The 21,689-nt window shown below is 39.3% G+C and overlaps 1 protein-coding gene across 1 annotated transcript; it reads left to right on the top strand.

Moving 5' to 3' along the window:
* Positions 1–1,203: 1,203 nt before the first annotated feature.
* NAA50 (N-alpha-acetyltransferase 50, NatE catalytic subunit) lies at positions 1,204–20,877 on the top strand (the record flags this gene model as incomplete). Its single annotated transcript, XM_080696518.1, has 5 exons — positions 1,204–1,241; positions 16,178–16,314; positions 17,083–17,202; positions 18,130–18,196; positions 20,700–20,877. The coding sequence occupies 5 exons, from the start codon at positions 1,204–1,206 to the stop codon at positions 20,875–20,877; spliced, it is 540 nt and encodes a 179-aa protein (XP_080552644.1).
* Positions 20,878–21,689: the final 812 nt, after the last annotated feature.

Raw genomic sequence — 21,689 nt, 5'->3', positions numbered from 1 at the left:
TTTTACATCTTTTTAAAAATATGGCCTATAGTAACCAATAGAATATCAGTACTAATCAATAGAAACCTTCCCATCATGAGAATGAGAACTGTATAGATTGTTGGTTAGTTATATATAATTATACAATCATTCTATCACCTACCCCTGCTTTAAAGTTTATTAAAATTTTAAACTTTAAAAAAATTTAAACTCAATTTTTGGGTAATTTTTAAGTAGATTTGATATAATTTGTTTGTAAATCTAATCTAAATGTTAAGAAATATAAATACAGATCAAATATTTCCCAGAAAAATTAGCATCTGAATTATATGATGTAAGTAAAATCACTGGATTTTATGTTAAAGTAATTTCTCAAGCCGGGCACGATGGTGCACGCTTTTATAATCCCAGTACTTGGAAGGCTGAGACAGAATTAGTGCAGCTCCCAGATAGCCTCAACTACTAGTTAGTGAGGCCCTTTGCAACTCAGTGAGACCTTGTTTCAAAATAAAGAATAAAAATAGGGCAGAGAGTATAGCTCAGAGGTAGAATGCCCCTGGGTCTCATCCCCAGTACAGGGGGGAAAAATTCTGAAGTGTAAAACAGTGATCTCTTCCTTAGGATCTAGTTCCCAGATGGTAGAAATGTTTCAATTTAGAAATGTTTCAGCTTGTGAGCCAACAATTAATTTATGGCTGTTTATACACTGGGAAAGAATTCTTGGGCCACTCCTTTTAAGTGCTATATCCCAATCACCTTGTCTGCCATGGATGGGTAACATAATTAGAATTTTGTAAATTTGCCTTTCCTGAACTAGTTTGGCCTGTATTCTGCTTCTGTCATTGCTGAAACTGTGTTAAGTGCTGTGCTGAATGCTTTAGTTGTAAAAACTGCCTGACAGAACTATTTATTGTGGTACTGGAGGGTGGAACCCAGGGGCTTTCTACCTCCGGGTATGCCCCCAGCCCTATTTTATAATTTATTTGGAAACAGGATCTCACTAAGTTGCTGAGGCTAGCTTCTGTGCAATCCTCCTGTCTCAGTCTCCCAAGCACTAGGATTACAAACATGCACCACCACACCCAGTGATGGACCTCTTTAAATGTTTCTTTTGATAATTTCTTTAAGAAGGCTTAAAAAAAAAGCTGTAGCAGAGTTGTGAGTATGGCCTTTCTCCAAGGGCAGATTTGGAGGGAGAGAGAAACTTAAAAAAACCTTAAGAAAATGGATGAAGACATCGACTACCTTTTCAGCCAAGAATGGTATAAATTTTTGTCTGGGATGTTTTGCACACATTGAACATTTGTAATATGATAACTATAGCTAATAGCTTCCTTGCAAATTGGTTTTGAATACATGTTCATGTACATACTTAACTTTTGGTTTTGCTTAGCTGATTAGATGACAGATGGCTTTTTTTTCTGCTTTTTTTTTCTTTTTTTCAGTGAAGTTGGACACTCCACACTTAATGGTCATTTGTATTTATTTATTAACTTACTTTGCAGTACTGGGGATTGAACCCAGGGGCATTCTCCCTCCTAGATATACCCCTAACCCTATTTTTTATTCTTTTTGAAACAGGGTTTTACTGAGTTGCAAAGGGCCTAAGTAGCTGAGGCTAGCTGTGAACCAAGATCCTCCTGTCTCAGCCTCCCAAATTCTGGGATTACAAGTGTACACCACCACGCCTGGTTTATCATTTGTGTATCTTTTTAACTCACCTGTTGTGTAAGTTGTGTGGATTTTCACTGGGACATTGATTGCCTGGACTTCAAATTACAAAACAATTGAAGATAATGATTTTTAGAAAATGAAATTGAGATAGCAGGTGCAAAAGTCTAATCTACTGTTGGTATCTAAGCTATTTGATAATTAAGTTCTCAGACTTCAAAAAACAAAAGTGCTTGCAGTTGCACCCTTATACAGAAGTAAAAATTTTAAAATAAAGATGCTACCATGACTACTGTCATGTTTTCCATTTTTGGTCTCTTTTAGCACTAACTTTCTATGATACCAAGAAACAAAATATTGGAGTCATAATTGAGTTTTGTTTAGATTGCCATCCTCTGTTTCCTTTTGTGCCTATTTACTGGTTCATTCTCCCCCCCCCTTTTTTTACAGCTATATAATATATCTGCTGGGCCAAGTAATAGTTTCATTTAATTTCACACTATCTAGTGATGATAGAGTATCCTTAATCTGTTAATGAAAAACATGTACAGAAGTAAGCTAAGAAGGAAAAAGAACTTAGTGGATACTTTTTTATTGCCAAAAACTAGAGTGGTGGTCTAGTTTTGGGGGTAATAAAGGCATGCATGTATGTGTATGTAATCCCAAGGTATTTATTTGAATTTCATTGGGTAGGTTATATACTGCTGTTGAACAACTTTAATATAATCCCAGTACTTGGAAGGCTGACACAGGAGAATCACAAGTACCAGACTAGCCTCAAAAGTTAAGGAAGACCCTCAGCAATTTAAGGAGATCTTGTTTCAAAATCAAATAAAATAGTGGGGTGTGGTGGCTCATACCTGTAATCCCAATACTAGGGAGGCTGAGACGGGAAGATTTCAGGTTGGAGGACAAGCTCAGTAAGTAGTGAGACTTTGTTTCAAAATAATATAATAAAACTAAAAGTTTTATTATATTAAAAAATAGCTCAGAGGTAGAATGCCCCTGGGTTCAATCTCTAGAACACCTCCTCCCAAGTAAAATAAGGCTGGGAGTATAGCTCAGAAGTAGAATGATCCTGGGTTCAATCCCTAGTGCTCCTCCCACACACACATACACAAAATATGTTTTAGGAAGATTTTTGTGTGGGGGGGGCACTGGGGTGGAACCCAGAGGCTTTCTACCTCCAGGCTATACTCCCAGACCTATTTTATACTTTATTATTTGGAAACAGGGTCTCACTAAGTTGCTGAGAGCCTCACTAAGTAGCTGAGGCTGGCTTCAAACCTGTGCGATCCTCCTGTCTCAGCCTCCCAAGCACGGGGATTACAAGCGTGCTCCATGCACCACCACCACCCGGCTTAGGAAGATTATTCTGATGGCAGTATCTCCTTGGCACTCTATGTTTCCCATCATTAGGCTATTAGAGTCAACAGTTGATGGCCTGTACCATAATTCAAAGAGGAAGGGTATAGGGACAGGCCATGAAGATACTTGGGAAAGCAAAATTAACAGGAACTAAATTAGAGCATAAGGATACATCAGAACTAAATTTGTGTTGCACAAATGATGGAGCAATTCACAAAGACAGATGTTCTAATTTCTTGTGGGAAAATAACATCAAATGTGGATGAGTTGACTTCTAAATTCCTGTGGAAATTCTGAATAATTAGAAAAACTTGATGATATTCTGAGATTTGGAAATAAAAACATTAACAGGTGCTATAGTAAAAGAAAAGCTGTAGCTAAGAGTTTTTACTGAACATGTGGATGACATGGAAGAATTTTGTTCACAAAGTAACTGGGTTGTTTTTAAGTTATAGCCTTGAGTAGATTGTGTCCATGTGTGTCTTTATCATTAATATCCAGTCAAGGTGGGCATAGTGGTGTATGCCTGTGATCTCAGTACTTAAGAGGCTTTAGACAGGAGAATCTCAAGTACCAGAGCAGCCTCAGTAACTTAGTGATATCAGTTTCAAAAAAATAAAAAAGGCTAGATAGGAATGTAGTTCAAAGATAAAATGCCCCTGAGTTCAATCCCCAATAACCACAAAAGAAAATTGCTGAAATTTTTATATCTCTGATAACTTGAAGTCACACAATTTGGAATTCATCCACCCCACAGTGACTTTATTGATGCCTACTAAACCTCCAGAAAAGTTATTTACCAACCAGAGGCAGCCTCCCCTTCCCCATACCTCTTCACCCCTTCCCAGTTACTGGTAACTGCCTGAAGTTTTAATACCTAGTGGTTGGAGTCTTAAGGGTGCTGCAAAACACCCTACAATGCACAGGAAAGCCCCCTCCACCACCCCGGAATTATCTAGCCTAAAATGGAAGCAGTGCTGAACTTGAGAAGCCTTATTACATCCCAGCCTTGTTGCTGAGGTTTGAACCCAGAGGGTTTCTACCTCAAAGCTACACCCCCAACCTTTTTATTTTGAAATAGGGTCTCACTAGGTTACTGAGTCTCACTATTGCTAAGGTTTGTCTTAAACCTGTGGTCTTCCTGTCTCAGCCTCTAAAGTACTAGGATTACAGGCATGCACTACCACACCCTGCTATTACTCTTAAAATCTAGATGAGACAAGAGAGCCTATCAGTTATATTAAGGCCTGGAGGTTCTTGGATATACTGAAAGTAGTTTAATTATTTGAAATGTTCAAGGACCTGCCTTAAGCTTTATAGTTTAGTAGAAAAGTTGTATAAAAATAAATGCATATAACAGTGCAGTGATATGTATTAGAAGGGTAGAAATGATAATTTCTCAGGTAGAGATCTCTGGGTTAAGGTCGCATAAGCAGTTAGTATTTAAGTGTGCTTTGATAAATTTTGAATTTTTCAGTGCCTACTTCTAGGTTGAAGGAATTTCTAGAGGAATCCCTCTTTCATGTAATTTTTTTTCTTTTATGCAATTTACTCAAGGCAAGAGTCTAGAACAAGATTACTATCAGCAAAGAAAAAATCACCTATCCTCTAACCTTTTGGAATTTTTAAATCAATTAATCCTTGCTAAAGATGCTTAGAGTTTTATGCAACTGCACCTTTATTACACTACATATCAGATTGACATTCCCACCACACACACACACACACACACACACACACACACACACACACACACACCAACATCCACACCTTGAAGAGTAGAGATGCCTCTTTTGAGGAATCATGACATGGCTGATTGTACACTACAGTGGGAATTCCTAGACATAGGCTTGATTCTGGCTTTATTGATAACTCTATAAAACTAATGGCACTTTTGTCACTGAGCTTTATTTTTATCATCTGTAAAATAAAGAGGGTGTAGACTCAGTTCTTTCCAAACCAGATACAGCACAAAAAGTGACTAGCTTGTTAATATTTTGTGCCAAGGTATGCTGTACCCATTGAAAGCATAAATAGGTTTTAAGCTCTCTTTTCACTTTTTGCTGAGTAACTTTAAAATCACTCTTTGTACAGAGAAACACTTATTTTTGTTGGCATCATATCCCCATCTTGTGGCCTTTAGAATATCGCCACTGAATTTGTCTATAATCATGGGCATGATTGACATTATTTTTAGTAGCACAAATTAGTGATTGCTATAGTTTGAATGTCTCCTCCAAGACTTATATTGCAGTTTAATTGCCATTGTAACAATGCTGAGAGCTGGGACTTTTAAGAAGTGATTATGTGATAATAACTTTGCCCTCCTGAATCGACCTATAACACAGAAATGAGTCAGTTAGAAAAGGGGGGAGTTGGGCCCACTTTCTCCTTCTAGACTGTGGAGTTCTGTTTATAGCAACAGAACATGGACTAAGACCATTTATTTGATGTTGTGCTGATAAGACTAAGACTGCTTATTTGATGTTGTACTAAAACTTGAATCGTCTCTTTTTTCTTTTTCTTTTGGGGTACTAGGAATAGAATACAGGGGCATTCTACCTCGGAGCTACACCCCCAGTCTTATTTTCCATTCTTTATTTTGAAACAGGGTCTCACTGAGTTGCAAAGGGCCTCACTAGGTAGCTGAGGCTGGCTGTGAACCTGCGATCCTTCTGTCTCAGCTTCCCAGATGCTGGGATTAACAAGTATGCACCTCTATGCCCTGCTCTCAGTCCTATTTTTTACTCTTTACTTTAAAACAGGGTCTCACAACTGGGCATGGTGGTGTATGCCTGTAAATCCCAGTACTTGGGAGGCTGAGACAAGAGGATCACAGATTTGTGGACAGCCTTGGAGACTTAATGAGCCACTCCAAACTTAGTGAGACCCTGATTCAAAATAAAGAAAAAGAACTGAGGGTACTGCTGGGGGGTAGAATGCCCCTGGATTCAATCCCTAGTACTGCAAGTTGGGGAGGGCCTCACTAGCTGAGACTGGCCAAGAACCTGCGATCCTTCTATCTCAGCCTCACAGGTACTGGAATTACAAACGTGCACCACCACGCCCAGCGAATTATCACATTTTATACAGGCTTTGTTTTCTAAGCCAAGAGTAAAGGTTTCCTACATCTGTTTCTAAGCACAAAGATTATAGTAAAAGATTTGACTGAATAACAAATAAAAGCCTATCCTGGCACAAATTAATAGTGGGCTATATAGAGGCAGGTAAGTAGCTTCATCTACCAGATCTAAGTAGTTAGTAGTTAGGACTATAAAAGGTACTGTGAGCACTTTTGCAAGTTTCTCTCCTCATTTCTACCAGTCTGTCCCATTGTTAGATCCTATTTCCAAAAAGAAAAGGCTGGATCAATAGCTGTGACCATTTGGCTGATTTAACTTTTAGGCTCCAGTTTGAAGCTATGTACAGAATAGAAGTCTTCTCCCTCCCCCTCCCCCCCCCTGTACTGGGGACCATTCTACTTTCGAGCTACACCCCCCAGCCCTATTATTTAGTCTTTTATTTTGAAACGGTGTTAATGAGTTGCGAAGGGCCTAGCTAAATAGCTCAGGCTGTCCGGAATGCTGGGATTACAAGTGTGCACCACCATGCCGGGCCAGAATAGAAGTCTTAAACTACTGATAAATTAAATAGTCTACATTGTTAAATTGTTGGACTTTTTTTTCTCTCATTACTAGGAATTGGATCCACAGTACCTCTATCCTCAGCCTTATTGTGTGTGTCTGTGTGTTACTGGGGGTGGAACCCAGAGGATCCTCTACCTCCCAGGCTATACTCCCAGACCTATTTTATATTTTCTTTGAAAACAGGGTCTTACTAGATTGCTGAGAGCCTCACTGAGTAGCTGAGGCTGGCTTTGAATTTAGCAATCCTCCTGTCTCTGCCTCCTAAATGCTGGGATTACAAGCCTGCGCCACCATACCTGGCTGCCTTATCTTATTTGAGAGAGGATCTTTGTAAATTTATCAGATGTCAAATTTGTGACCACCTTTTTGCAATTAGTTCCTCTTTATCCAAGAGGGATATATGCAGAGCCTGATGTGGAGGCACACGCTTGTAATCCCAGCATGCACACAGATTTGAAGCCAGCCTCAGCTACTGAGTGAGGCTTGGGCAACTTAGTAAGACCCTGTTTCCAAATAAAATATAAAATAGGTCTGGGAGTTTGGTCCAGGAGGTAGAAGAGCTTCTGGGTTCCAGCCATAGTACCTCCAAAAAAGAGGGATATATGCTAAGACACCCCTTTTTTTGGAAGGCCTCAAACCACAGATATAGTGCTGAGCCCCTTGATAAAGTCAATAATCTAACTATACTGTAATAAAAAATGTGTTGATCTGATTTCAAAATGTCTTACTGTATTGTCACCACTATTGATAACATGAGATGATACAGTACTTATGTGGTGAGGTACAGTGATCTAATGAAGTAAGGTGAATGACAGACACTTGTAGCATTAGGTCACTAAGTAGGATCACTGGAACACAAGCATTACAGTACTGGGATCCAGTAAGCACAGTGGTTGTCAGGTAACTAAGGAATGGGTAGTGTATACAGTGTAGATGCAGTGGACAGAAGGATGACGCATGTCTTAAGTGGAAAGGCATGAGTTTGTTTAGTTTTTAGTTTTTGGTGGTCTTAGGGATTAAACTCAGGAGCATTCTACCTCTGAGCTACACCCCCAGTCCTATTTTTTATTTTGAAATGGTATGTTTTTTTTTTTTTTTTTTACTTTATTTTTTTTGTGGTGGTGGTACTGGGGTTCCTGGAAGCCCTTCTACCTCCGGGCTACACTCCCAGACCTATTTTTACATTTTATATTTGGAAACAGGGTCTCCTAAGCCAGCACACGCGGCTGGCTTCGAACCTGCGTGATCCTCCTGTCTCTGCCTCCCAAGCGCAGGGATTACAAGCGTGCGCCACCACGCCCGGCGAAATGGTATGTATTTTTTTTAATAACAAGCTTAATTGCAAAAGTAAAGATCCTAAGATGAAACTTTGTACTGTATGTTTTGAGCTGGCAAGGTGCATTGTATACACATAGGTTTGGAATCTGTTCTTGGGTTTTATGGCACTGCTTCTCCAGGATTTTGCCCTACTTTTGAAAATTGTTTTCCAACATCTTTATGGGCTCCTTTTCTTTACCCCTAAAATTCAAGTATTTATACTTACAGTATTTTGTGTTATAAAAAGGTATTCCTATAGCCAGGCATGGTGATGCACACTTGTAATCCCAGTTCTTGGGAGTCTGAGACAGGAGAATCGCACAGGTTCGAAGCCAGCCTCAGCTACTTAGTGAGGCTCTCGGCAACCTAGTGAGACCCTGTCTACAAATATAAAATAGGTCTGGGAGTATAGTCTAGAGGTAGAAAAGCTCCTGGGTTCCACCCCCAGTACCACAAAGAAAAGGTATTCCTAGCCGAGTGTGATGGTGCATGCTTGTCATTCCAGTACTTGGGAGGCTGAGACAGAAGGATCCTGTAGGTTTGAAGTCAGCCTCAGCTACTTAGGCCCTTTGTAACTCAGTGAGACCCTGTTTCAAAATAAAGAATTGAAAATAGGGCTGGAGGTGTAGCTCCGAGGTAGAATGCCCCTAGCATCCTCCCCAGTACCACACAAAAAAAGTATTCCTAATTAATTACACTATTACATATAATCATAATGTGCCAATTTTAAAAAACAATTTTGGAAATGAAGGTTATTCTTAACTTAGCACAATGGGGCATACCTACCTGTGATCCCAGTATGTGGGAGGCTGAGACAGGAGGATCACAGGTTCCAGGCTAGCCTCAGCAATTTGGTAAGAACCTGTTTCAAAATAAAAAAGGAGTAGGGGTGTAGCTTGGAGGTTGAAGGCTCTAAATTTAACCTCCCTCCCCCAAAAACATTCGTAATATAAAAACCTATAATCCCACGTTTAGTTATAATAGCTCAAAAGTAAATACAGTTTAGGTGCAAGTTACTGAACTATGGAAAAATAGACAAAAACACTGAAGAGTAGTTCCCAAGAGACGTTTATCAAAATGTAAAGCTTCTGCCAGGTGTGTTAGAACACACTTGTAATCCTAGCACTTGGGAAGATGAGACAGGAACACCACAGGCTCTAGGCCAGCCTCAACAACTTATACCCTGTTTCAGAAATTAAAAAACAGGGCTGGGTGTGGTGGCGCACGCTTATAATCCCAGTGCTTGGGAGGCTGAGATAGGAGGATCACGGATTGCACAGGTTTAAAGCCAGCCTCAGCTACTTAGGCTCTCAGAAACCTAGACCCTGTTTCCAGATAAAATAGAAAATAGGTCTGGGAGTATAGCCCAGAGGTAGAAAAGCCCCCCCCCCCTGGGTTCCACCTCCAGTACCCCCCCCAATTTTTTTTTAAAGAATAAAAAAAAATAGGATGTTGTAACACACACTTGTAATTTCAGTACTTGGGAGGCTGAGACAGGAGGATCACTGGTTTTTGGCCAGTCTCAGCTACTTAGGCCCTCCGCAACTTAGACCCTGTTTTGAAATAAAGAATTAAAAAAAAAATAGGGCTGGGGATGTGGTTCAGAGGTAGAATGCCCCTGGGTTCCACCCCTAGTACCACAAAAATAAACAAAGCTCTGTTGAGTAAATGAACAAAGCCACAGACCATAATTCTTTGTAACATACACTATTTACAGAGGATATGTATGCATAATACACTCAAAACTTAGGAAAACTGCCAGACCCAGCCAGCAAGAGTACGGGTTCTGAAGTGAGGATGGAGAATTTTAATTCTAACGTGGGGGAGCCGCCAGCCTACTATCTCTACTGGTCAACCCCTGTTCGTGGATCAGTATTTCCTATGGGTCGACGACTATGCCCGGGTCAGTATTCTCTATTGCGCTGACACTCCTGGCCAACACAACTTCTGGGTCAATCTCATCTTTATTGCGCTGATGCCGACCCTGGGTTTGTTTTTCCAGAGGTATTTAATACACAGCTACCACCACCCGAATACAATAAAGACCAATACAAAACACATATTACAGATAGGCCTATCAGTACCCTCGTGTCATCACCACCTGATCCTCTCTCAGATCTCTTTGAACTTTCCATAACTCCACACCTTGTTGACTCTGGGTGAAGGACAATCAGCTGAGTCAGAGACACCAATCTAGGGGAAGGCCTTAATGGCTCCCAACAGAAAACCTAGTTTTTTAAAAAACATACTTTTTTTAAAAAAAACACATGGGTGAAAAAGAAGTACATTAGAAGATCCTCGACTTCGTTGTTATTTAGGGAACATATAAATAAAAAACACAATGAGATGTCTTTATACATTTATTAGAATAGCTCTTGTGTGTTAGTGTTACTGGGGCTTCAATCCAGGGCATTCTGCCACTGAGATACATCCTCCCCCAGCCTTCTTAATATTTTATTTTTGAAACAAGGTCTCAACCAATTCCTGAGATTATAGGCATGTGCTACTGCACCCAATTTATCATAGGACAAACTTTAAAGTTGAAAACACCAAGCATTGGTAAGAATGCAAGACAACTGGAAAGTCTCGTGCATTTGCCTTATTACCCAGCATTTTCACTCCTTATTAAGAGAAAAAGAAATCCATACAGAACCATATCTGCAAATGTTTATGGTTTCATAATCTTCCAAAACTGTAAACTCAGATGTCCTCCAACAAAAGGGATAGGACTGGGAATTTAGTTCTGTGCATGTACACGCCCTGGATTTGGTCCACAGCAAACAACAAAGAGCAAAACAAGCCGGGCGTGGTGGCGCACTCTTGTAATCCCAGCATTCGGGAGGCTGAGACCTGGAGGATCGCGGTTCGCGGACATCCTCAGCTACTTAGTGAGGCCCTCTGCAACTCAGTGAGACCTGGTTTCAAAATAAAGAATAAAAAATAGGGCAGGGGGTGTAGTGCAGAGGTCAAATGCCCCTGGGTTCCATCCCCAGACCCGCAAAAAAAAAAAAGAGCAAACCATAGTATCTATACAATGAAATACTACTTAGCAATAACAAGAAATAAATTACATATTGTTTTTACAGTGGTAAATCTCAAAGGCATTATGCCGAATAAAAAGCCAAATAAGTACCATGTTGTGATCCGGGTTTTGTGACATTGAAAAGTCAAAACTATAGGGAATAAAAGAGATTAGTGGTTGCCTGGAAGTAGAAGGGTTATTATATAGGAAGTTCTTGGGGGTGATAGAACTACTACATATTTGATGACATGAGTACATGGTTATACATGTTTGTGTAATGGTCGTTACATATTTTTCAAAACACATAGAGTTAAATGCCCAAAAATGGGGGGGGGGTGGCAGAATTTAGCTGGTCATGGTGGCACACACCTCTAATCCCAATACTGAAAGGCTGAGACAAGAGGATCGCAGGTTCCAGGACAGCCTCAGCAACTTAGCAAGGTCCTAGGCAACTTAGACCCTGTTTCAAAATAAATAAAATACAGTGGTAGAGTACCTCTGGGTTCACACACAGAAAAGACAAAGACCACAATAAGTAAAGAAAACCAGGTGTGTCAAAGTCATCCTTCTTGAGATACCATATGGGCAGTGACAGGAGTCAAGAGGTTATACAGCCACTGATGGGGAGCCGTCAACATAGATAGGGAAAGCTGCAGGTGAAACAGATTTAGAAGGACTGGAAATTTAGTTTTCAATGTGTATTTTGGGTATCTGCTAGAGATACTTTGGATCTGAGAGTTTGGTGTTCTGGAGTAGAATTTAGGCCAGAGACAAAATTTGGAAGTTGGCAATATTAAAGTGGTAAGATTATTAGTTGAATGAGCTCACCAAGAGAGTAAGAATAGTTAGAGAAGATAACCAGATATATTTTGATGAGAAAGGTCCTTACAGATTTTTTTTTTTTTTTTTTTTTTTTTTTTTTGCCTTGTGGTTTTACTAATGGAACTCAGGCACAATGTGCCACTGAGTTACACCCCAAGTGCTATTTAATCTTGAAAAAGGTGTCAACACATTAAGTTGTTAAGGGCCTTGCTAAATTTCTGGGGCTGGCCTCAAACCTGTGATCCTTTTGTCTCAGCCTCCCAAATACTGGGATTAGAGGCATGTACCCTCATGCTCAGCTAGACTACATCTCATGCCTTCCATAAAACAAACTCCTAGTCATCTGTTGAAATCTTTCCCCAGGGTTATCTTCATTCTGGCATTATTTTAGTACCTTACTTGCACGTTGTACTGCATGTAGTTGTCTTTCCTACACGGTCTAAATTTTGCAGTCCAGGTTCAAAATTTTATTGAAAGAGCATTTATGCTTTACTAGGCAACTCTATGTTAAGAACTCTTAAAATCTAAATTGGCAGAGTTATTTGAGGTGTGTGTGTGCGCGCGCATGCGCGCGCACTACTGGGAATTAAACAGAGGGGCATTCTACCTCTGATCTCTGCCCCCAGCCCCTTTTTATTTTTTTGTTTTGAAACAGGATCTGTCTAGGTTCCTGAGAATCTTTGTACTTGCTGAGGCTGTCCCTGAACCTGTAACACTCCTGTCTCAACCTCTTACTGGTGTGTACCACCATGCCTGGCTTTGTTGTTTTATTTTGAAGCCATCTTGCTTAGTTGTTGAGGCTAGCCTGAAAATTGTGATTCTCCTTTTTCAGCTTCCCAAGGTGTGCACCACCACGCTCAGCAGAATCAGAGTGTTTGTTTGTTTGTTTGTTTGTTTGTTGAAGGGAATTGAACCCAGGGTAATTTACCTCCAGCTGCACCACAATCCTTTTTTATTTTGAAACAGGAATTCGATAAATTGTTGAAGCTGACATTGACCCTGAAATCTTTGTGTACTGGGATTATAGACATCCACCACCAAGCCTGGCTCATAAAGTTCTCGACAGCTCTATTAGATTAAAGTTGCAGAGGTCCTCACTAAGTAGCTGCGGCTGTCCACAAACTGCCATCCTCCTGTCTCAGCCTCCTGAATGCTGGGATTACAAGCGCATGCCACCAGGCCTGGCCCCCCAGCCCTATTTTTTATTCTTTATTTTGAAACAAGGTCTCACTAAGTTGCAAAGAGCCTCACTAAATAGCTGAGGCTGTCCACAAAACGGGTTCCTTCTGTCTCAGCCTCCCAAGTACTGGGATTACGAGCATGTACCGCCACGCTAGCCTCTAGATTAATTTTCTGATAGAAATGTTGAGCTTTTTAAAAAAGGCTGGGGAGTATTACTTTGAGGTAGAATATCCCTGAGTTCAATCCCCAGTAAAATACAAGCCGGGCGTGGTGGGTACGCTTGTAATCCCAGCATTCGGGAGGCTGAGACCTGGAGGATCATGGTTCACAGACAGCCTCAGCTACTTAATGAGGCCCTCCACAACTCAGTGAGACCCGGTTTCCAAATAAAGAAGAAAAAATAGGGCAGGGGCTGCAGCTCGAAGGTTGAATGCCCCTGGGTTCTATCCCCAGACCTACAAAGAAACACACACACACACGCATGCACGCATGCAAGCAAGCAAAGAAAGATAAAGGTGCCTATACATGTAATGATTTGGTGTTGTTTCCAATCGGTCCATCCTAATAGAAGTATTTTTTTAGTAGTTAATTTTTATTAGATTCAATTTAACACACTGCTTTATAACCACCCTTTCCTCCTGTTTGAAGTGTGGGGTTATTATCCTTTCAAAAATCCTTTTTAATTTTTTGATTAAAAATTAAAGTCTCACATCATATAGATCATCTTGACTATGGCATATATTCACGCAGTACTTGGTGCCCCCCACAAATTGCCCTCCTCCCATTACTGAGTATCAGGTTGACAGTGTTATATTCACATGTATACACATAGTTGCAGGTAACATTTCCATTAATGAATCTCAGTCTTCTTCCTCCCTGACTCCACTGAGGATCTCCTTCATTATCTGGAGTCCCTTTGGTATCCCAAATACTAGCTAGCTCAAGCGTATTAGAGGAAATATAAACATATGTTCCTTCTCTTCTGTGCTTGGCTAATCTCCCTTAACATAATGTTCTCCAGGTCTTTCCATCTTCGTACATATGACATAATTTTGTTCTTTATTGCTGAGTAGAATTCCACTGTATGTATTTCCCATAATTTTGTAATCCATTCATCTGTTGATGGATATCTAGGTTGGTTCCATAGTGTGGCTATTGTGAATTGTTTTGCTAGGATCGTGGGTATGTAAATATTACTGTAGTTCGCTGATTTCAGCAGCAGGGCATAGTGGCACATGTTGCAGGTTCAAGGCCAGCCTTAACAACCTACTTAGCAAGACTCTTTAAAAATAAAAAATAAAATGACTGGGAGTATAGCTCAAAGGTAGTAAAATATGAACATTCTCCAACACACCTCAAATGTGATGCAAATGATTAGTTAGCATATGTTGTTTGCATTTTATTTCTGTTGACTAAATAGCCTTAGGATCTGAAGTTAACAGCTTTATAAGCAAAACTTTATTACTATGAGTCTGAAACTTTAGCTTTAATCCCTTTCCCTTGGAACCAATTGTTTTGATTATATGTGGTTATTTGGAAATGCTACAATGTTGCATTTTTAATGTTAAGTTTTCTAACTGATACTTCTTTTTTTTTTTTTTTTTTGGTGGTACTGGGGTTCCTGGAAGCCCTTCTACCTCAGGGCTACACTCCCAGACCTATTTTTACATTTTTTTTTTTTGAAACAGGGTCTCCTAAACCAGCGCGCGCGGCTGGCTTCGAACCTGCGCGATCCTCCTGTCTCTGCCTCCCAAGCACGGGGATTACAAGCGTGCGCCACCACGCCCGGCTCTGATATTTCAAATTGTGGATGCTTCACTACATTTCTAGAGATTGTGGTTCTTAAAAGTGAACAGAAGTATCCACGAATGTTAATTTTTAATATTAAACTCTGATTCTGAGGTAGGTGGTCCCTAGGCCACTGTTTTTAATAGAATGCACATAATTATTATTTTCTTAGAATAAATTTCTAGAAATAGAATTACTTGAGCCAAGGAGAGGTGCTTTTTTTGTGTGTGTGTGTGTGTGTGTGTGTGTGTGTGTGTGTGTGTGTGTGTGTGATACTGGGGGTGGAACCCAGAGGCTTTCTACCTCTGAGCTATACTCCCAGACCTATTTTCTATTTTATCTGGAAACAGGGTCTCACTAAGTTGCTGAGAGCCTCACCAAGTAGCTGAGGCTGACTTCAAACCTGTGCGATCCTCCTGTCTCAGCCTCCCAAGTGTGGGGATTACAAGCGTGCACCACCACACCTGGCTTGGAGAGGTGCTTTTTACACTTCTCAATACACAGCGTAGGTTGTCTCAAGAGATATATCTATTTGCATTCCCATATGTCAGGTATTAAGAATACCATTTGCAGCTGGGCTTGGTGTTGCACACTTGTAATCCCAGTACTTGGGAGACTGAGACAGGAAGATCCCAGGTTCTTGGAATGCACTGGGGGGGGTGTGGCTTGGAGGTAGAATGCCCCTGGGTTCAATCCCCAGTATGGAGAAAGGAAAAATAAATAAATATATATATATATATATATATATATATATATATATATATATATATATATACCATTTGCTACCCCCTTGCCAATATAAGGTACTATAATCTTTATGATCCGCAGTAGGTGTGTCTAGATTTTTTGAACTGTAAATTACAAGGAAAAATTTTCCATTGTAGAATATTTTTCTGAGCCACGTGTGGTGGTGCATGCTTGTAATCCCAGTACTTGGGAGGTTGAAACGGAGGATCACAGTTTCACAGCCAGCTTCAGCTATTTAGTGAGGCCCTCTGTATCTTAGTGAGACTCTTTCAAAATAAAGAATAAAATAGGGCTGGGGGAGTAGCTCAAAGGTAGAATGCTCCTGGGTTCCCAGTATGGCAAAAAAAAAAAATAATATTATTATTATTATTATTATTATTATTATTATTATTATGGCTTTCTTAATAGTTGTCTATTTGTCCCTAAGTTTATATAGTTATATAAAAGCAATGAGAACCTGTATTGAATGTCCAGTAAAATTTGCTTATAAGCGGTAATCTTAGGAATATGAAGACACAATGAAAGGGTTGAATTTGTCAGTCATGTGAAAAATGATTTGGTGTACTCTTTTAACATGTTATCTTAATAAATGAAGCTAATTATGTTTTATTGAGTACATTTTGGTTTGTTCCAGTAGCCGGATCGAGCTGGGAGATGTAACACCACACAATATTAAACAGTTGAAGAGACTGAACCAGGTCATCTTTCCAGTCAGCTACAATGACAAGTTTTACAAGGATGTGCTGGAGGTTGGCGAGCTAGCTAAACTTGGTATGGTTTTTTTTTTTCCCTTCCTATTTAAAAACTTATATTCTTGTACTGTCCTTGGAACATTATAGGAGTAAGGTTCTCCTTATTTTACAAGTGAGGAGTGGTCCAGGTTCTGAGAAAAGTCTCAGAGAAATCAAGTCAAATTTTTGAAATTTGAAAGGAAATGCCAAACTTGGTGTGGTGGCACACACTTGTAATACGAGCTTTTGGGAGGCTGAGACAGGAGGATCACAGGTTCAAGGACAGCCTCAGCTACTTAGTGAGGCCCTCTGCAATTTAAAAAATAGGTGTGGTGATGCAGCTCAGAGGTAGAATACCCCTAGGTTCCATCCCCAGTACTGATAGATAGAAGATAGATAATGTAGCTCAGTGGTAGAACACTCTTGAGTTCAATCACCTGTGCTACCAAAAAACATAAAAGGAGCCGGGCATTGTGGTGGCACACGCTTGCTTATAATCCCAGCGCTTGGGAGGCTGAGACCAGGAGGATTGTGCAGGTTCGAAGCCAGCCTCAGCTACTTAGGCTGTCAGCAACTTAGTCACTGTTTCCAAATAAAATATAAAAGTTCTTTATTTAGTATGTGCTTATATGTTACCAATAATTTAGCTTTACTGTAGAGGAGGTTTACCTGGGTCAGATGGCCCATACCTGTAATATTGCTACTTAGGAAGCTGAGACAGAATAATTGCAGGTCGATTGCCAGCCACAGCAATTTACAACAGTCCCTCTCTGTTGGACTTTATAACTTTTTATATTTTCTTTTACAGCCTATTTCAATGACATTGCTGTAGGTGCAGTATGCTGCAGGGTGGATCATTCACAGAATCAAAAGAGACTTTACATCATGACACTAGGATGTCTTGCACCTTACCGAAGACTAGGAATAGGTAAAATTGTGCTTTTTTACTTGTTTTATTTTTCACTTCTTTGATATATAAATATGTTGTTAATTTGTTTGATCTAGTAATTTTATTTTTCTAAAGAAATACTAGAAAGCTGGGTGTTGTAGCAAACGGTTGCAATCCCAGTACTTGGCAGGTTGAGACAGTGGAATCATCCACAACTTAGACCCTGTTTCTAATTAAAAAAATAAAATAGCTTGTAATCCCCACACTTGGGAGGCAGAGACAGGAGGATCGCTCTGGTTCGGAGCCAGCCTTGCTGGCTTAAGAGACCCTGTTTCCAAATAAAAATATAAAATAGGTCTGGGAGTGTAGCCCAGAGGTAGAAGGGCTTCCAGGAACCCCAGTACCACCAAAAAAATAAAAAATAAAAATAAATAAATAAAATAGGGTTGGGGGTATGGTTCACAAGTAGAACACCCCTGGGTTCAATCCACAGCATTCCCCCCCCCCAAAAAAAATACCCCAAAACACAAAGGATCTATGCCTGTATTTTTGTATTACTTTGAATCTCACTATTAAGATAATTATAATGCACCAATAAAAAACAAAAATAAAAAAATTTTAAAAGAATGCTCAAAAAGATACTGAGAGTTACCAAATTACATAAGATAAAGTTATAGTGTTTATTAACATAATTAAAATGGAAGTCTTCCATAATTTTGTCCCATTTTCCTCATTTGGTTTTTTATCTACCTTAAAGTATTTGTAGTAGAAGGTTGTTCTGTGACTAACAGTTTCAAATATATATGTAGCTATTATAGAGACTGAAAAAAATTGGGGAAAATAAGGATGTCTAGTGTACACCTCATAATTTCTGTTAGAACATAATAAGTAGTTTAGATGACAGGTAGATGTATAATTTAAAGGTTGATTTGTAAGGTTACTATTTGTTCTTTGTCTTTTTGATAGGGACTAAAATGTTAAATCATGTGTTAAACATCTGTGAAAAAGATGGCACTTTTGACAACATCTATCTGTAAGTAAAACAATACTAAAGAATTTATTGGGAGTAGAAAGCTTTACTAAAACTTTACTTTGTAACCATTGAAGCAAGGTTATCTGACCACATCTATATGTGATTAGTTCTATGACCCCACCCCCAAAGATGGCAAAATATGAGGATGCTCAAATCCTTTATTAAAAAATAGCTGGGTATGGTGTCTCACACTTGTAATCCTAGTACTTGGGAGGCTGAGACAGGATCACAGGTTCAAGGTCAGCCTCAGCAATATAGGGAAACTCTTCACAGCTTGGACCCTTTAATAAAAATATAAAATAAAAATAAAGCTGGAGATGTAGCTCAGAGGTAGAATGCCCCTGAGTTCAATCCCAGTAACAAAAAAAACAGTATTTATGTAAAACCTATTCATATATACCCATATATTTTAAATCAACTTAGATTACTTATACTGCCTAATACAGTGTAAATGTTCTATAAACAAGTATACATCTGTGCTTCGTTGAATCTGCAAATGCAGAACGCATGAATACAGAAAGAAGGCCTACTGTAATTGTTAGTTTTCTTTTGTTTTAATAATAAATAGATGGAACCTCAGATAAAACACATCATTTAATTATAGTAATATGGGATCTCCTAAGTCTTAGAGGTGTTCAGAATTCATGACTATCGGTACCATTATTTACCTTTTACTTTTTAGTCAGTCATTGTAATCAGTGACATTGACACTATTGTGGTAGAATATAATAATTCAAACTCAGGTGACATGGGTGAGATTGTACATGGCTCTCAAAAGGCTGCAGATTAAGAACCAAGACTAAGATTGTTAGTGAATATTATAATTAAGTTTGGTTATGGTAGAGATTAAGTAATGAAAAATTACTTTGAGAAATAATTGAGAAAGCCAGGCCTGGTGGTACATGCCTATAATCCCAGTACTTGGGAGGCTGAGAAAAGATGGCAGATTCACAGCTAGCCTCAGCTACTTAGTTGAGGCCCTCTGCAAGTTAGTGAGTCCCTGTTTCAAAGTAAAGAATAAAAAATAGGGCTGGGGGTGTAGCTCAGAGGTAAAATGCTCCTGGGTTCAATCATTAGTACCTTAAGCAAAAAAGAAAGCTAACTTTTTTTATTTTTAAAACTACAGAGGGGGGTGTCACAAAGTACTATATGAATATATGCCATTGTCAACATGATTTACATTATGATGTGGGACTATCTAAAATGCACCAAATAAAAAAGAAAGAAAGAAAGTCAGGCGTGGTGGCGCAGGCTTGTAATCCCAGTACTTGGGAGGCTGAGACAGGAGGATCACACAGGTTCAAAGCCAGCCTCAGCTACTTAGTGAGGTTCTCAGCAATTTAGTGAGACCCTGTTTCCAAATAAACTATAAAATAGGTATGGGAATATAGCCTGGAGGTAGAAAAGCCCCTGAATTCCACCCCCAGTACCACACACACAAAATTAACAAATAAAAGAAAAAAAGAAAAAATGCAACATATTTTCTTTAGGTTTTCTTTTGTTTTTGTGGGTCTGGGGATGGAGCCCAGAGGCATTTGATCTCTGAGCTATACCCCCTGCCCAATTTTTTATTCTTCATTTTTTGAAACAGGGTCTCACTGAGTTGCGAAGGGCCTCACTAAGTAGCTGAGGCTGTCCGCGAACCGTAATCCTCCAGTCTCAGCCTCCCAAATCCTGGGATTACAAGCGTGGACCACCACGCCTGGTTTGTTTTCTTTAGTTTAAAGGAAGATATATTCAAGTACTTGAGACCCTAATTTTGGGGAGTCATTTTTGTTTTATTTCTGGCTCCTCCCCCTACCTACCTTATACTGGGAATTGAGCTTTCTATATCTGAGCTAGATCACTCCCACCACCACTCTTTTTTTTATTTTGAAATAGGGTCTCACTAAGTTGCTAAGGTTGGCCTTAGCAACCACGCCCGGCTTCAGCTTCGTATTTTTAAAGTGAGCGAAAAGCTTTTCTAATTAAAAATGGGGCCAGGCATGATGGCGCACGCTTGTAATCCTATCATTTGGGAGACTGAGACCAGAGAATCGCAGTTTGCCAACAGCTTCAGCTACTTAGTGAGGCCCTCCACAACACAACTTAGTGAGACCCTGTTTCAAAATAAAGAATTAAAAAAAAAAATAGGGCAGGAGGTATTGCTTGGAGGTCGAATGTCCCTGGGGTTCATGCCCAGACATATATATTATGAAGCTGGAGCTGGGTCCTGTTTAACAATAAAAATTAAAATAGTGATGGTAATGTTGCTTAGAGGTAAGAGTATTCCTGGTACCACAATCTCCAATTCCGCACACACAGACAAAATGTCAAATTGTCATCAAAAGGTTCTTTGATATGACTTAGCTAATCTACTGAGTACTAGTAATTATAGAAAATGTATAAAAAAAAATCCTGTAATATTCTAACTCTAAACAATTTGAAACTATCTGTGGAAAAGATTTTAAAACCTATGAAACTTTAACCTTTTTTTATATATATATATACTCTTACATCTTAGGCATGTCCAGATCAGCAATGAGTCAGCAATTGACTTCTACAGGAAGTTTGGCTTTGAGATTATTGAGACAAAGAAGAACTACTATAAGAGGATAGAGCCTGCAGATGCTCATGTGCTTCAGAAAAACCTCAAAATCCCTTCTGGGCAGAATGCAGATGTGCAGAAGACAGACAACTGAACAAATTACAAATGAACTTTCTTGCACTTGCTTGTCGCCAAATAAAAGAGAGGCCCATTGATTTTCCCTTCTTTCTTAAGCTTTCCTTCCTCCTTGTTCTTGTTTTTCCTACTTTCTTTCCTCTAGAAATTTTAATACTTTCAAGGACTTTGGAAAATAATCATGTTTGGATTGTTTTAGTTATTTTTGTGAAGTGTTTGGATTGAAGGAAGGAAATGGTAGATCTGTTTAGTTTCACAGTTAAGATACAGTCCCAAAAATTGGGTGGCAAATGATTTTAAATTTTTCTAATGTCCTGCTTTCACATTGAAGGGCAGAGCCTAGAAATATTGCTTATTTCAAAAGACAGAAAAAAGCAGCAGCAATATCTTATTCCAATTCATAGACAAGTTTGGTGTGCTGTGGTACTTTGGGGTTTTAAAGACTATTTGTGGGATGCTAATCCCTGGACATTGCCTTCACTCCACCTTTATCCTTCTGAGCACTCTCTCAGGAGTTTGGACCATTATTATCCTTGTAAGAAATACTAAGCTTATTAGGTTCTCAAAGCAATTGTTTTTTCTCTTGTTGATGGATGGGGCAGTTTGGTTAGGTAGTGTTTTACTTTGATCTAAAAGCATATGAATTAAATTACATTTTTGCTATTGAGTGGGCTGGTTGTTATTAGCAGGTTTGCTTTTCCTCCCATTGATTGTTGCTAAAGGCATTAACATTTGAATTCTGGGCTAGTGAGCTTAATTTTTTTTTTTTAATATCCCAGCTAAAAGTATGGCCTTTAATTCACCTAAGAAGTTTGTTTTGATTTAATTTTT

The sequence above is a fragment of the Muscardinus avellanarius genome, assembly GCF_963383645.1.
Source record: "Muscardinus avellanarius genome assembly, chromosome: 5".
NCBI lineage: Eukaryota > Metazoa > Chordata > Mammalia > Rodentia > Gliridae > Muscardinus > Muscardinus avellanarius.
The sequence above is the reverse complement of the archived record's forward strand: the minus strand, read 5'-3'. Positions and strand labels throughout refer to the sequence as shown.